Genomic DNA, 15195 nt, shown 5'->3' with positions numbered 1-15195 from the left:
GATCACCACACTACTATTGAGAAGTTGTATTTAATAAACCAAATGGATTAAATAAAACAACTTTTCAAAACGAACAACAATGGCGTTAAAATAACAAAAGTATAAATGAAACACAAATCAAGGAACACTTTTATTCATTGGCATAATCATACTACTTCATAGTTTTGTGCGTTCGGTATCTGAAGTATAACTCAAACGTATATCTTTGCTGAACATAATCCAAAATACCAGAAAACATTTTATTGCATACAAGATAATACGATTCTCCATAAATGTCACGAAAAGATGAGGCCACTCGTTATACATACAAGGCTTATTATTTTATGCCTGCGTTTAATCTATATAGAACAGTTCTACAGTGACTATTGAATCTAAACAGTAGGAAGATCAAATCAATGACAGAGTTGAAGAAAGAGGTAAAGAAAAACACATTTGAGCAAATGTAGTGGTGTGATACCACCATTGATTTCCCCTATAAGTCTTTGTTAAATTTGCACTTTCCAAAAAAATGTGCAGAATTTATCTTTGTTTGAAATAAAGAAATACTAGGCATGAATAAAGTGAGAATTGGTTTGCTGAAAATACTGAAAATGAAACTTGAAATCAAAACATAAAAATATATACCATGGATATTACCATGGATATTAGACTGGCTTTTGGTAAATCTTTTGTCATTTTTGGTTTAAGGCTCTTCTTCCTGTAAAAGCCCTTTTCAAATTCTTTGGGATTGATTATTATTGACAAGACATTGATTGGCAAAAAGCGCATTTGTACAAACTGTTCAATTCATTATAGCAAAGGCAACAGTTGTATACCGCTGTTCAATAGTCATAATTTATTAAGCAAAAAATCCGGGTAGAAAAATAAAACTGAGGGTAACACATAAATTTTAAGATGATGATAAAGTATAAAGGAGGGCGAAAGATACCAGAGGAACATTCAAACTCACAGATAATACCTAAACTGACAACGCCATGAAAAAAAAGAGAAAAAGACAAACAGACAAAAAATAGTACACAAACACAACATAGAAAAATAAAGACTAGGTATTATACCCACCAACGATCTGGGGTGATCTCATGCGCGCTGGAAGGATAAGCAAATCAGGCTCCATATTTGGCATCCGTCGTGTTGCTCATGTTGTTACACACCCTGTGATTATCCTTATTCGGTAGGTCAAATTCATAAAAAGGGAACAAGATTGAAGTTACGACATTAGGAACATATAACTTATTAATTCAGTTACGTTTTTTTTGCCTAGAAATCACAGGCGTAAAAAATCTAAACTGTTGAAATAACATATCAATTTCATAGTTCAGCTTTTTAAACCAAGAAAATCGAAAACGTTGTGTCTTATCTAGTTAAGGTTATATATGCCAAGTAGTAGAACATTTTCAATGATTCTAACTATATCAAAATGTTATGAATAGCAAAATGATATATTTTGAAGTATCAGTGATACTCAATGCCAGTACAAAATTGCTGACAGATGACTTTTAAAACCTTCGCTAATGAAACGTCCATATGCAGTGACATCTATATAGTGGCGTAAAACTCATAAAAATATCAGACACATTATTTGGTTTCGTCATACTGGCGTTTCCACTATCTAAAGTTCACCAATGACTTAAAACCAAAACGTGTGGAAGACACTACTAAAGGCCCCCAAAACAATGAATCAAAAACAAATGTAAACGAGAAAATTAATGACCTAATTTAAAATATGCAATTTGAGTGCCACTTGTTTCTCAAAAAGAAAAAAACAGTTTATATAAAAAATAACTGTTAAATCATAAAGCAACCTTGTTTATGTTTCAAAAACAATCTCATTTTAATACTTTCCTCATACTAACCAATAACCATTACCTTCTTGACAAATAAGATCCATTGACAGCAATGTTTTGATTAATACAGATTTGACAAAAATTGCTTAAAACAAAATTATTTTAAACAAAATGAGCGTTTTATAGGATTCAATGATTTCATTTGAAAGTTTGAAGATAGGTTTACATTTTTTTTAAATACAATGCATCTAGATACACGTCGTTCAACAATGTTCATCTATTTTAATTCCCTTAGATTCTGCAAGTTCCGTCAGTGGTGTACGTATGCTTGATATATTGAATATGTAAAAAAGCGTTGTTAGTTTACCAGTAAGATAGAAAGTGTGAATATTATATTCTATTAAATTTTTCATTACTGAACTTTCAAGACACGCTATCGTTCCCTTGAAATATTATAAGCAAACCAAGCATCTAGGGTATCACAGGTTCACAAGTCCTTGAGGCAAATCCTGCTCTACGTATGGCAAACGCCGAAATGCTCATGTAAGTAAACATCCGGTGATAATTTATTTAATCTGTATAACACATTACAGGAAAAGAGGACGGAATTGTGGGTACAAACTGTAAAAAAGGTCTGTTGGCATATGTAAAAGGTGGGAAATAATGGGATGGAAAACATATTTGCCTCGAAAGTTATAATAACACCGGGTGTCATAATTTTATTAACGTGATACACAAATAAAGGCAACAGTAGTATGCCGATGTTCAAAACTCATAAACCGATAGACAAAAACAAATCCGGGTCATAAACCAAAACCGAAGGAAACGCATTTTAAAATACAAGAAAATGACGACACATCATTAACATGTAACACACACATACATTATATTAAGTGATTGTATTCCCGGTACTTCATGTTTTTATATTCATTGAAAATGTAATGACAACAGACGAACTTTTATACCAAGAAGGACACACAGGGATGTGTTACCTTAGGAAATAAGTTTATATGGTGAAGTTAAATTAAAAAAGTCAATGTTTTATTTGAATATATCAAATGCAAAGCAATTGGATCATGTTGCATTCCATACATATATTACTATATGATTGTTATAATGACATCATATAGATTTAATGTCGTATGTTTGCAACACGTTTACACAACTATTTTGGAGATAAATTAGTAATTTCCTATAAAAACTGCTACTTGCAAGCAATGGTTAGACGTTTTTGTGTGATTGTTTAATAATTTTTGTTTTCATCAAAGTCTTTTTTGTATTATTTTTAATGTCATTTGATAGTCATTAAATATGGTTTTCACGTAATTTTTATTTTCATAATAGTATTCAACAAAGTGATGTTTGATTTAATTACATGCGAAATATTACCACTTCATTTATTAAGTTATGTAAACATATAAGCCAAGTTAATGAGGCGAACAAGTAATACACTATTTTCATATTACCGATTTTTGATTCCACATTTTATATATTTTGTTGACATGTTTTCTTCTTTTTGGACATTATAGTGCTCGGCCAAATGTGAGAAACTTAAAAAATTAAATCAAGTTTATATCGCTATATCTTACGGAACAAAATTATATTTTTAGTTTTCTATATACGACAAAATCATCGAAAACAGTAAAACTTCCTGTAAAATACACCGATTATATAATTATTTAAATTACGTATAATAGTTGATCGTGAAGGGATGATCACAGAGTAGGTAACATGTCAAAAAAATTATATTATTCGAAGTCAAAAGTCGGTAGAATGAAAATTGCCTATTCGGTACAGTCATGTACACTAGTGTAAACCAACTTGTTTTTCTTTTATATTTATATATCTTTATATAATATCTCGCATTGTATTTGATCTGTTTTTGTTATTCTCGTGGTGTTTTGTCTGTTGCTTGGTCCGTTTCTGTGTGTGTTGCGTTTCGGTGTTGTGTCGTTGTTCTCCTCTTATATTTAATGCGTTTCCCTCATTTTTAGTTTGTTACCCCGATTTTGTTTTCTGTCCATGGATTTATGAGTTTTGAACAGCGGTATACTACAGTTGCCTTTATTTGTCATTTGATTTTACCATGTGATTAGAGACTTTCCGATTTTATTTTCCTCGGAGTACAGTATTTTTGTGATTTTTTTTATACACAAATGTCTTTAATTGTCATCTGCACTAAACTATTCTATATGATAGAGGGAAAAAACCAATTGATATAAGGCTTTTATCCATGACACAAAATCAGTACATGTATATTTAAAATATGTAAAATTACACAAAACACATACTATGCCTTATCCACAGCTTTTTGAAGGTTATCACCTGCAATGATTCTTAATACGTTTGTTGCATTGGTACGTATGACTTCATTTGTTGCATACATTTACGTCGTCATATGTAAAAGAGGGACGACAGATACCAAAGAGACAGACAAACTCATATTTAAAAGCTTCATGATAACCTGTTTTTGTAATTTGATCATTGGTGGATATTTCTGCTATGTTCACATGTTTGTTTTTAAAGTGGAACTGAACACTAAAGAGAGATAGCTCTGTAAAACCAGCTGAACGTTTTAAACATGTTATATTTGCAGGAAATGTTAAGGTTCTCAATGATAAACATTGGTGTTTTCCAAATTACTATATATCCAATGAAATTGTTCAGACAAAGTGTGTGGTTCAAGTTTTTTGAATTTTTTATGTTTTTGTCAAATGGTCTATATGGAACCACCATCAAGAAACTTCGTTACATGTTCATCATCTTTATTCATATTTGCTCTCTGATGTTTATAAATTTTGACCGAATTTCTCAAGAAATGTTATAGAAATTATATCGATATCATTTCCTTACACGACACCGTTCCTACCACTGATCTAAGGTATCAGCACTATTATAATTCATTTAGGAAACTTTCTTTTCTTCAATATTTGCTTCTATTATGCCAAACAAATATTTACTCTGTTGTATTAGTATTTGTGCACATCTAATAATTCGTTAGAAAAACAAAATGTGTTTATATGAAGCAGCCTTTAAGTTTTCTAATTCATTTAAATAAATACTCAATGTAGTAGAAACACTAATGAAAACATGTTATATGGCATGTAGCTTATTTTCTTAAATCGAGTAATTGTAACGACTTTCAGATTGGGATTTTAACCTTCTCATCAAAGAGATAGAGAAAATATAAAAATGTATAAGCAATGACAGAATTGTATATTTTATTCCATCTTATTTTTCGTATATGTTTTTATAGACAATATTTTCTTTTAATCTTTATTTTCTTTGTGGCATTTTATATCTTACCTGACAGTTAAGATAATTGTTTGAAGTTGCAGGTCGTACGATGACCTGTTGACAATAAATTTATCATCCTTTGATCCGTGTTGCATATTTATGTTAGAAACAACTTTACTACATTTCTTTTTTTTATATGAAAGTATTTTATTTCCTAGATGATAACATTTCCCGAAACTACATATAGTATATCAAAAAGATCTCTGATGTTTTAATATTTTGATTGAGTCTATAATGGATTATCTGCATTCCTATTGACAAGTAAAGGTAACAGTATCATATTGCAGTTCGAAAGTCATACATTGATGACACAAAACAAATCTGGGTTACAAACTAAAACCGAAGGAAACACATCAACTATAAGAGGAAAACATTGAAGCAACAGTAACACTGAAGTGAACAAAAACTAATGACGATGCAACACACACAAAAACGAACTATAAGCTTACAACTGCCATTTTCTGACTAGGTCCAGTACTTTTTAAAGACAAAACTGGTAGATTGAACCTGGTTTTTAGGCTAGTCAAACCTTGTGCTTTTATGCCAATGTTAAATATAACACCAAAATGCCACCATTACATGACAGAGTACAGTACAAATAAATGCAAGATCATTTAAAACAAAGACAAGGCAATAAAACATTTCGACATGCTCACCACAGAAAAAAATCGCACACTTTTAAACCTTACACATAAAATATCTATTTAAACAAACGTTATCTATCTCTTAAATAGATTGTAATATACAACAAACAAATGTTTACTTATAAAATATGTAATGCCCATATTCTTTTTCTACGTTATTTTAATATGATGTAAATAAGACGATTTCCGTCTTAAAGTACATGTAGCTTCCGTCAATAATGAATCAATACACAAAAGTTAATAAGATAGGATGTATGTTAAGAAACAGAACAAACCTGTTTACTTTTGTCTTGTGATTCTTAATATATATTATATTTCACAATGTAATGGTTTCGAATGTTTCTCCCCAACTTGTTATAATGAATGGCGACCGATAGATATGCCGGATCCAACTTACAGAAATGGTTTGTGTGGACGATACTGTAATTCAACATGGATTTGTGATCCTTGTCAGGAATTACGCAATGAAACAGGTAAATGTTGGGGTTTTTTTCCATGATAATTCGTATAATTATTTTATTGTTTATTCAAATTACTACAGTATACAATAATTAAAATAAAAGGGATTTTAAAATTTTGGGTGAAATTAAATAAATCAAGAATTTTAAATTAATTTTATAAGCATTAGTTAAAGATCAAAATAAGCTAAAATATAAATAGGTCATGGAGCTCCTTTTCGAGATATTTGATTTTTTTTAAATATGGCGGGAGACGCTGACTTGGACTTTTACCTTATATTTACATTGGTTCTATTTGGGGGTTAAATCTAAATTTTGGTGAATATCTTTTTATGAGCTGCTAAGTCATTTGTGAAAAGATAAACGTGTGTTATGGGGCAAAATAGTATATAATTATAATTCATTAGACCACCTAACTTAAGCCACTACATCGTCCGTCTGTCATTGCTCTTAAAATGAAATTCTTAGATTGGTCAATTTCTTACTTATTAAGGCTTAATATGCATTTTTTTTGAATTTCAATTTGTCACTTGAGACGTATTGCTTCGATCTTGGAAAGCGTATCATCTTCAGTGATCTTTTTTTCTTCTATTTTTTAAGCTGCTGAAATTGATGAAATGCTGCTACACATTCCAGCACACAAAGATATATGCACAAGTACATATGAGGACACATACAGAATATCTGTGGCCATAGTGAATAAAATGACAGCACATAGAGGGTACTGATTTTAAACATATTTATTCATCAAGATATGAAAAGGATTGAGCAACAGACACCGATTATAAAAGCTCTCTCCATATTACATGTTTAAGGTATAATTCAATTATAACAACTGTATTTAAAATAAAGCAATATAGTGGAACATGCATACTACTTATGAGTACACACGAGAAAATAAATGTTTACAGTGTTATCATTTACTTACTAAATGCAAAGTATATATAAGTATATAGGCAATAACTCATTATGTATTCAAGAACCTTGAAACATGCAAATATTTTTTATAAGTCATTAGAAATATATATATATATGGCTTGAAAAAGATACTAAGCTTGCTTAGTGGATAAAATGAATTAATGTTTAAGTGGAGGAGAAAAAAAAATAAAACTATATGAAACAAAAAATAGGTAATATTAAAAAAAACGTTGAGTGTCACTGATTTGTTTATGAACAGATTTAAAAATAGCAATATTCATATCAAATGAAAATAATCTGTTTCCAAAAAGTAATAATTCAATATTTATATCAACATTAACAGCAATGGAGTTAATAGAATCAAGAAGGGTGTCTTTCATCATTGTACTTAAGGCAAATGAAAAAGAAATGTAGGTTATCTCAACAAGGTGATTACAGTTTGCACAAAAAATGTTATCGGATAAGAAATGATTAAACCGATGAGATTTTAGTTTGCTAGAATACTTCTGAGTTGACAATGACTTATATTAAGTTCCCTTATCCCATAGTTGAAAGGTTTAAATATATCATCAATCCTATAAAACTTTTCCAGTCCACTTCTAAATATACCCAAACTTGGAGATTTTTGTAAACTCAAAGGAAGACTATTCCAAAGTCTTATAGTGGAAGGAATGAAACTATTAAAATAAGAGCTAGTTCTAGCAAGAGGCGGATGAAATTTGTTATTTTCATTCCTCAAAGTATAAGGGGTTTGTCTGGGAAGATATGGCTGGACTAACTCATATAAGTATACAGGTGTCATCCCTTTTGATATTTTATAAAATTGTTTAATCTTATGTTTATTACGTCTATTCTTAAGAGTTTCTAAACCTAATTCAATATAAAGTTTTTGTCTGGAAGAATTACGTCGTAAGCCTGTAATAATTCTAGTGGCTTCTATCTGAATATTTTCAAGAAGCTCAGACTCTTTCTGGGAGCAATTCCCCAATACATAATCACAATACTCTAATATAGGTCTAATAAAAGCATAACACATACGTATAAGTGAACTCCTATCTAATAAATGTTTACGTTGACGAGGCACAGATAGACGAGAGCAATCTTTTTTTATAAATTATATCAATATGTGAGTTTCATGAAGCTGATGACTGAAATGTTGTCCCAAGATGACAATGAATATTTATTTTCTCAACATATTCCCCATTTATTCCAAAAAATACAGGGTACTGTATTCAAATTTATAGATATATGATTATCATTTATAATGTGATAGGTTGATTTATCTGCTATTGGTATGTTAGTCCCAGATCATAAGAATTACTATATGCACTTTTTTGGTAGTGGCATACCTATACTATTATTGTTTTATTGAAATGTCCTGCTATGAATTATCAAAAGCACTAAGGAATAATTTTCACATGCATGGCTTTTATCTTAATCAAAATATGATTTGGCATTTTTACTTTATTAGCTTACCAAAGTTTGATTGCATTTTGTACATGACAAAAATATACTTTTATGTTATTAAGTTATCTGCTTATGATAATAATACTTTATTTGAAAGCAATACAGCTTATAGAATTTTATGAATTTAAAAAATATTAAGAGCACAATATCACCAATGTCCAGCCAAAAATTACTGCACAAACACATCACAACGGTAGAGAATATAAACAATATCGAAATCCTTCATGGATCTTATTAACAAATTATGAATATTTGCCTAAATTATTTAATTATTTCACATTATGGCGGACAATAAGTGTACAAGTTTGAATCTGGATGATCTTCACCAACAATTTGTTTAAGTACACATTTTGTCTGATAGTGCATATTTTTCACAAACTTAAATAAACTGAAAATCGTCTTCAATTAAAAGTTTGTCCAATATGATGAATTAAACAAAATAAAACATAAATGAGAGGAGGATAGGAAAGTTTGTTATCCCGAGAAAAACATTGTCAACCCATGCCAAGCCAGATTTGACACTGGTTTTTAATAGGTTACAATCTGCTCTATCACTTTTCATCTATATCTTATTTAATTTATTATGCTGAATGTTCTGCAATTTTGTTCTTATATTGTAATTTGAAAGTGATTACCTATGACGTCCTCTTTATAACAATGATACCAGTATAAGAAAAACAGCAAATGTGGCACAAGATATATGATCACGTGCACAGTGTATATCATTATAAGGCCAAATCGTAGAATTTAAGGATTGTTATTAAAATTAATGATGTGTAATTTTTCTTCAAATAATCGGGTTTTTTTTCATTTCCTGTACGAGAGTGTTATATTCCAAAAAAATGTCATGTACTTAGCAATGGAATAGAGTATATTATTAACAACGTATCAACCAATCAATGTTATTTTATTTACTGCTAAGCTATGAGAAGATAAACGGTATTTGTAAATGAAAGATGTTTACATATAAATCACACTACAATCTAAATATAATTGCAACCTATATGGAACACAAATAAATCTATACAAATAGTATTTCGATAATTTTACAAAAGGCAGTCATTTCAGTCACAAAACTCTTCCTAACACTTTCTCTGAATTCGCGTAAAAATAAGTCAATACTTTTAACACCTTATTTGTTCCATACATCATAATAATCTTACTGGTTAACATACTTACATCGGCAATTTAGAATCATTTTAATTTTTTTTTGTCTACCTTTTATACCCCTTTGCATCATTATCTCATTAAGCTAATATTTACACACCTAATTAAATTGGCATTTAAATAGTCGGAACGTACATGGGCTGTTTAGCCATTCAAGGTCGTTAAAACTTCCATTTGTTGTTGTATATGTTCAAACTCTCAAGGTCACAAATGAACTATGTCAAATGGACCTGCTGAGATACTATGACTGCACTTGAACGTTTACTAGATAACATTTCCTCGCTACTGAGAATCCGTATATTGCCAGGTTATCGGAATGTCCATGGGTACTATCTGTGCACCACTTAATGTGGACCTGTATTTGTATTGTAAAAAGTTACAATTTATGAAATAATAAGAGCATAGACCCATCGAACCAACATCTAAATCAAAATTTTAAGAACACTGTTAGATATTTGCATTGACTCTCTATAAAGACGACCCCAGCCAAGTATGTACACTAAATAGATTTATCCAACAGACTTTTAAAAAAAAACTAAAACTAACAATGAATACTGCCTTTACCTGGATCTTAATATCTTAAACGGGAATCTAACTTTATGATAAAAGAGACGATTTTCATTTCCTATTGTAAATTATCCAATTTTAAATGGTGACGATCCCTTGTCACCATCTTATGGTGTTTAAAATGCTCAACTTGCTCAATTAGCTTATGTATGTAACAACGTTTTTAGTATCAACGTAAGAAATCTCCGTTTGTCTAGATAATTATTACATCAGGGTTTTCGATATCACAAACTTATCAAAACATTTACTTAATTTTTTCAACGGTACAAGAATATCAATTGTAAAAATTAATTAACATGCAGACATCTTATACGTTCAGGTATTTCACAACCAAATATTCTTTACTCAGCACAAAATGTCTGCATTTGCCTGAAAACCTAACCAACCTTTATACAGACTCATTCGGAAACAACATAGTTACGATACTGTTGTCAGGTCATTAAGGATCGCAAATTCTGGTATTAATATTGATTGATGTACGGTCTTTGCATCGGAAATAACATATATAGAAGTCCGAGTCTGATGTCAGAAGATATAACCAATGAAAATAAACAAAATGACAATTATACATAAATAACATCAGACTACTAGCAGTTGACTGACATGCCAAACCCGAATGTTGGCTTCATACGGGTTATATATTTTATGATGATATAATACTAAACCCTTAACGGTAGTGATTGTACTTGATTTTCATATGATGAAGACATATTCTTTCAATCAGTTTGATTTATGTCAGTAATGCTAGTAGTAATTTGCTCATTTATGTATCATTGTCATTAGTTTCTTTTGTTACCTATTCTGACATCGTATTCCGACTTCTTTTAAACTGAGTTTAACTGCTTTTTGATATGTGTTTCTTTATTCTACATTGGCTAGATGTATAACGGTATCAGATCTCACAAAACTTGAATCAAACTATAGATACTAGTAGCTCTAATTCAACAAATGAATGTAACCTTGTTTATTTTTACACTTACGTATCTTTACTACAGAAATAAAAAAGAAGATGCAAAATATTTTTCCACTTACTTGAGAGAGGAAAAATGGAATTTCGAATCTAGAAATTGCGGAAATAATGTAGTAATATTCCTGTCCATAGGCGACAGACAAGTAAGTGACTACATTGTCTCCTTACGGATGTTCAGATTTTAGGAATCCTCTGTTTTTTACCATTTGAATGTCTTAAAAACTTTGGCCCATTAAACACCCTTTTTCGTTTTATATATTTTTTTTACATGTATTATTATAAGCCATCTGTTAAAATCTTATAAAATTTCTGTTATTTTTGACATTGTTTGAGAACTTAAACTTGTCAATGATAAAGTTATGAAAATTCAAGAGAGAACATTTTCCGACCAAAATTTGTAGATATAAGATGTAGTAAAAGTGCCAATAAGACAACTCTCTATCCAAGTCGTAATTTGTAAAAAATTTGTACAAAGGCAGGAGAAAAAGATTCAGTACGAAGGAAAGGAAACAAATTGAAACGAACTATTTAAATTCCGAACATATTCAACAAACATAGCTGCGGAAATACTACAAGTTTTCTTTCAGACTAAACAATTTCAATTTTCTTATGATTTGATATTATAACGTCTACTTAAGTAAATATATATATATATATATACAGAAAACGATCAAAAGGTGAAGTATTCACTGTAAAATGTAAAATCTAAAGAAACATCGGCATGCGACGTTCTCAATGAGTCATCTTTTAAATAAGAATATTTTACAAGCATTCATACCTTACAAATAATGCATGGACTAATGTCAAATTTATCAAATACTTTAAGAAGTAAACCAAACCTTCTGTAAAACAACTTTTAAGGATGTGAATTAAAACATGGATACAATTTAGTTACTCCTCATCATGGGTCGTTTGACAAACAGGTAGGTTCAAACCCACTTTTTTTACTTTTCATGATTAAACATGAATTCAAAATTAAATTGGTGGAACTTTATAGTCAATAGGAATACGTATACAAAAATAACACAGAATGTAAATTTTGTCTGGATCATATAAAAATGAAGGCGAAAAAAACCTGTAAAAATAGGTGCAATTTGGGTGCTCTCATGTTAACTTTAAAAATTATACAAAATAAACGACGCACAAAAAAATACATCTTATTTCCACAACAGGTGTACACATCTGCTGGTGAAGCGGCTTTTAAAGTATTAACAACAAAATGTATAAATAGAATTTATAAGAAAGCTAAAAAGGACTTCTTCGCAGACGACAAATTTGGCGGCGGATTGAAGTTTATTATTCAAGAATACAAGTAGGTTTTGTTTTCAGAAAGAAACTGTATTATGTGTAAATTGAACTTAAGTCCTTTGAAGTATTTCTTTATCGAAACGGTTTATCGGAAAATTACAAAGACAATTACCTAAATCTATATGATTAGCCTCATGTATCCACAAATTGATAGTTTATCTCATCTAGATATGTGCAAAACAAAATTGTTCTCACCTTAAAGAAAATCATGGAAAGAGTTGTCAAAGGTACCAGGATTATAATTTAGTACGCCAGACGCGCGTTTCGTCTACATAAGACTCATCAGTGACGCTCATATCAAAATATTTATAAAGCCCACATATATTACTATTCCTCAGCAAAAACGAAGGTTTTTTTCGTTTCATTTCTTCCGATTCAATAACTATGTATCTATTAGCCTCCTATGCAAGCAAATCCGGGTATTTTTATACTACCAAAAAAAACGAGATTTGATTCACATTCAGATCTGAATTTCTTTTTGAAATTGACAAAAATGGTCTTCAAACAAGGATACTTAAAACAAACCATGATACCTTAAATTTTGTATGTTCACTTTAACATTTCTAAGAATGACATGAGCTCTGTCCGATCTTATGTTCTTTTAATAAATCAATTCATTTGTATCCGTAACAGGCGTACATTTTTCACATTATACGGAACTCGTTGTCAACAAAAACTCACCTTTTGTAATGAAGAAAAAAATCAAAAACAAATACCACACAGGTTCACGATCACCTTCCCGATCTGTTAAACCGAAAAAGGTGTATTTGTATCTACATGACTAAAACATATGTTCATGGTCTGTGATCATTTCAGTTAAAAATGGGTCTATATATGCATAGTGAGATACTATTTACTATAAGGGTATACGGTCAGGCTTGGAATTAAATCATGTTTTCAATAAATTATTTACCAATGCAAGGGAAAATATTTGGAAATTGTTGGATTTAAAATATAACGAAATTTCCCTAGCTTTAAATAGTTCTTATGTATTATGACCATATTTTCTTTCATAAATGCAGGTCACCTGCATTTTCATTTTCATAGATAGATAGGTAGATAGGTGTTTACTTTACCAATTGAATATGACAATTCGTTGCCCTTTCTTGTTTTCAGCATACTGTACGTGTTTGTTAATTTTCCATACAATCTAAGTGCCCTTTTTATAATGTTTTGCGCGCTATAGATGCCCTTTTCCAATTTAGTTACCATGCCTTTTTATGTGATAGGTGAAATACTATTACTAAGACAAAAAAGGTATATATATTATCAAGCTATTTATTTGTTCTAATTTTTATTTTTTTATTTTAGGAAAGCTTTAAAGAATGGTACATGCGACGACTCGACAGAGGTGATATGGGTTACAGCGGGTATTTTTGTTGGAGCTATTGTGATAGTTTGTATACCCTTTTTTGTTGTGAGATATAAGTGCAAGGGAGGTTGGTCTGGTGGAATTTACAGTGGTGGAGGTGGAGGTGAGGGTGGCGGAGGTGGAGGAGGTGGAGGAGGCGGAGGAGGCGGAGGCGGGGGAGGTGGTGGTTGTTAATGAAATAGGTCCCCAATTAAGTGAGGTGAAATTGAGTAGATATTTCTATTCTCATGATATATTTGTATATTGGGCTTCATATAAAACGTTTTGAAAAGATTTTCTACTGTGTCTTTAATCACAGCCATGTTTTTAATGCACCGGTTGCTATGTAATATTGTGAATTCATGTCAAGCTTTTTAAAACAGTCTGACAAATGCTACAAAAATACCGAACACACAGCATTACGAACCAACCAAAAATGGTTGATATCAGTTGTTTTTTTTTATTATTGTTACCTGATCCATTAATGTATGGATGTTTAGCTTAAGTCCCAGAAGTCGTGTTACATATGAAAGTATAATAAAAAGGTGTCACATAACCTACAACCAGGACGGCCGTGTTTCTTTTGATATGTACATAATGTCCGGCACAAGAAACCTATCTAAGTAAACAACAGAGAGGAAGAATGTACCATATAGACAATCAAGAACTACACGTCGACATAAAAGACAATAGCATGGACACACTAAATCAATTTACACAAGATTACACATAAAAAAAGACAATTACATGGACACACAAAATCAATTTACACAAGATTACACATAAAGGAAGACTAAGTGACACAATCACAATCACAAGTGAATCTTATGTGCTCCTGAAACGTTACCAGATTCTGATCCAATTATAAAAATGTTCATTTCCGATACTAATGTCATATTGACATTGGTGAACATGTTGGATATATTACAGGGTTTTTTTTGTTGGGCCAAAAAGACGTATCTGTGTATCTGTGGAAGGTTCTTTAATTATTTTTTTGTAGTAAGATAATTATGTCACCCCAATTTTGAAATAACAATGTGTTGCTGTGTGCCTAGGGAATTATATATAGTTTGATTGACAAATACAAAAATACCTACTCACATTTCTGAGCCGTTCACAATAGAATATAATATATTCATGTTTGCTGTTCTTATCATATAAATTATCAACAACAACAACAACAAAAATTGTATTATATGTATAAAGGTTCTACGTGAATATAAAAGATAAGCACAGTGATGCCACAATTTTGATTGATATGGCG

The 15195-nt window shown here is 30.6% G+C and overlaps 1 protein-coding gene across 1 annotated transcript; it reads left to right on the top strand.

Annotated features, from left to right (window-relative positions):
- Window positions 1-5948: 5948 nt before the first annotated feature.
- On the top strand, window positions 5949-14126 carry LOC134723040 (uncharacterized). The gene is made up of 5 exons (XM_063586673.1): window positions 5949-6198; window positions 6784-6904; window positions 11298-11415; window positions 12445-12584; window positions 13892-14126. Exons 1-5 carry the CDS (start codon window positions 5976-5978, stop codon window positions 14124-14126), a joined length of 837 nt encoding a protein of 278 aa, XP_063442743.1. The 5' UTR covers window positions 5949-5975.
- The last annotated feature ends 1069 nt before the right edge of the window (window positions 14127-15195 follow it).

Source organism: Mytilus trossulus, chromosome 6, assembly GCF_036588685.1.
Source record: "Mytilus trossulus isolate FHL-02 chromosome 6, PNRI_Mtr1.1.1.hap1, whole genome shotgun sequence".
Taxonomy (NCBI): domain Eukaryota; kingdom Metazoa; phylum Mollusca; class Bivalvia; order Mytilida; family Mytilidae; genus Mytilus; species Mytilus trossulus.
This window is presented reverse-complemented; position numbering and strand designations above follow the sequence as displayed.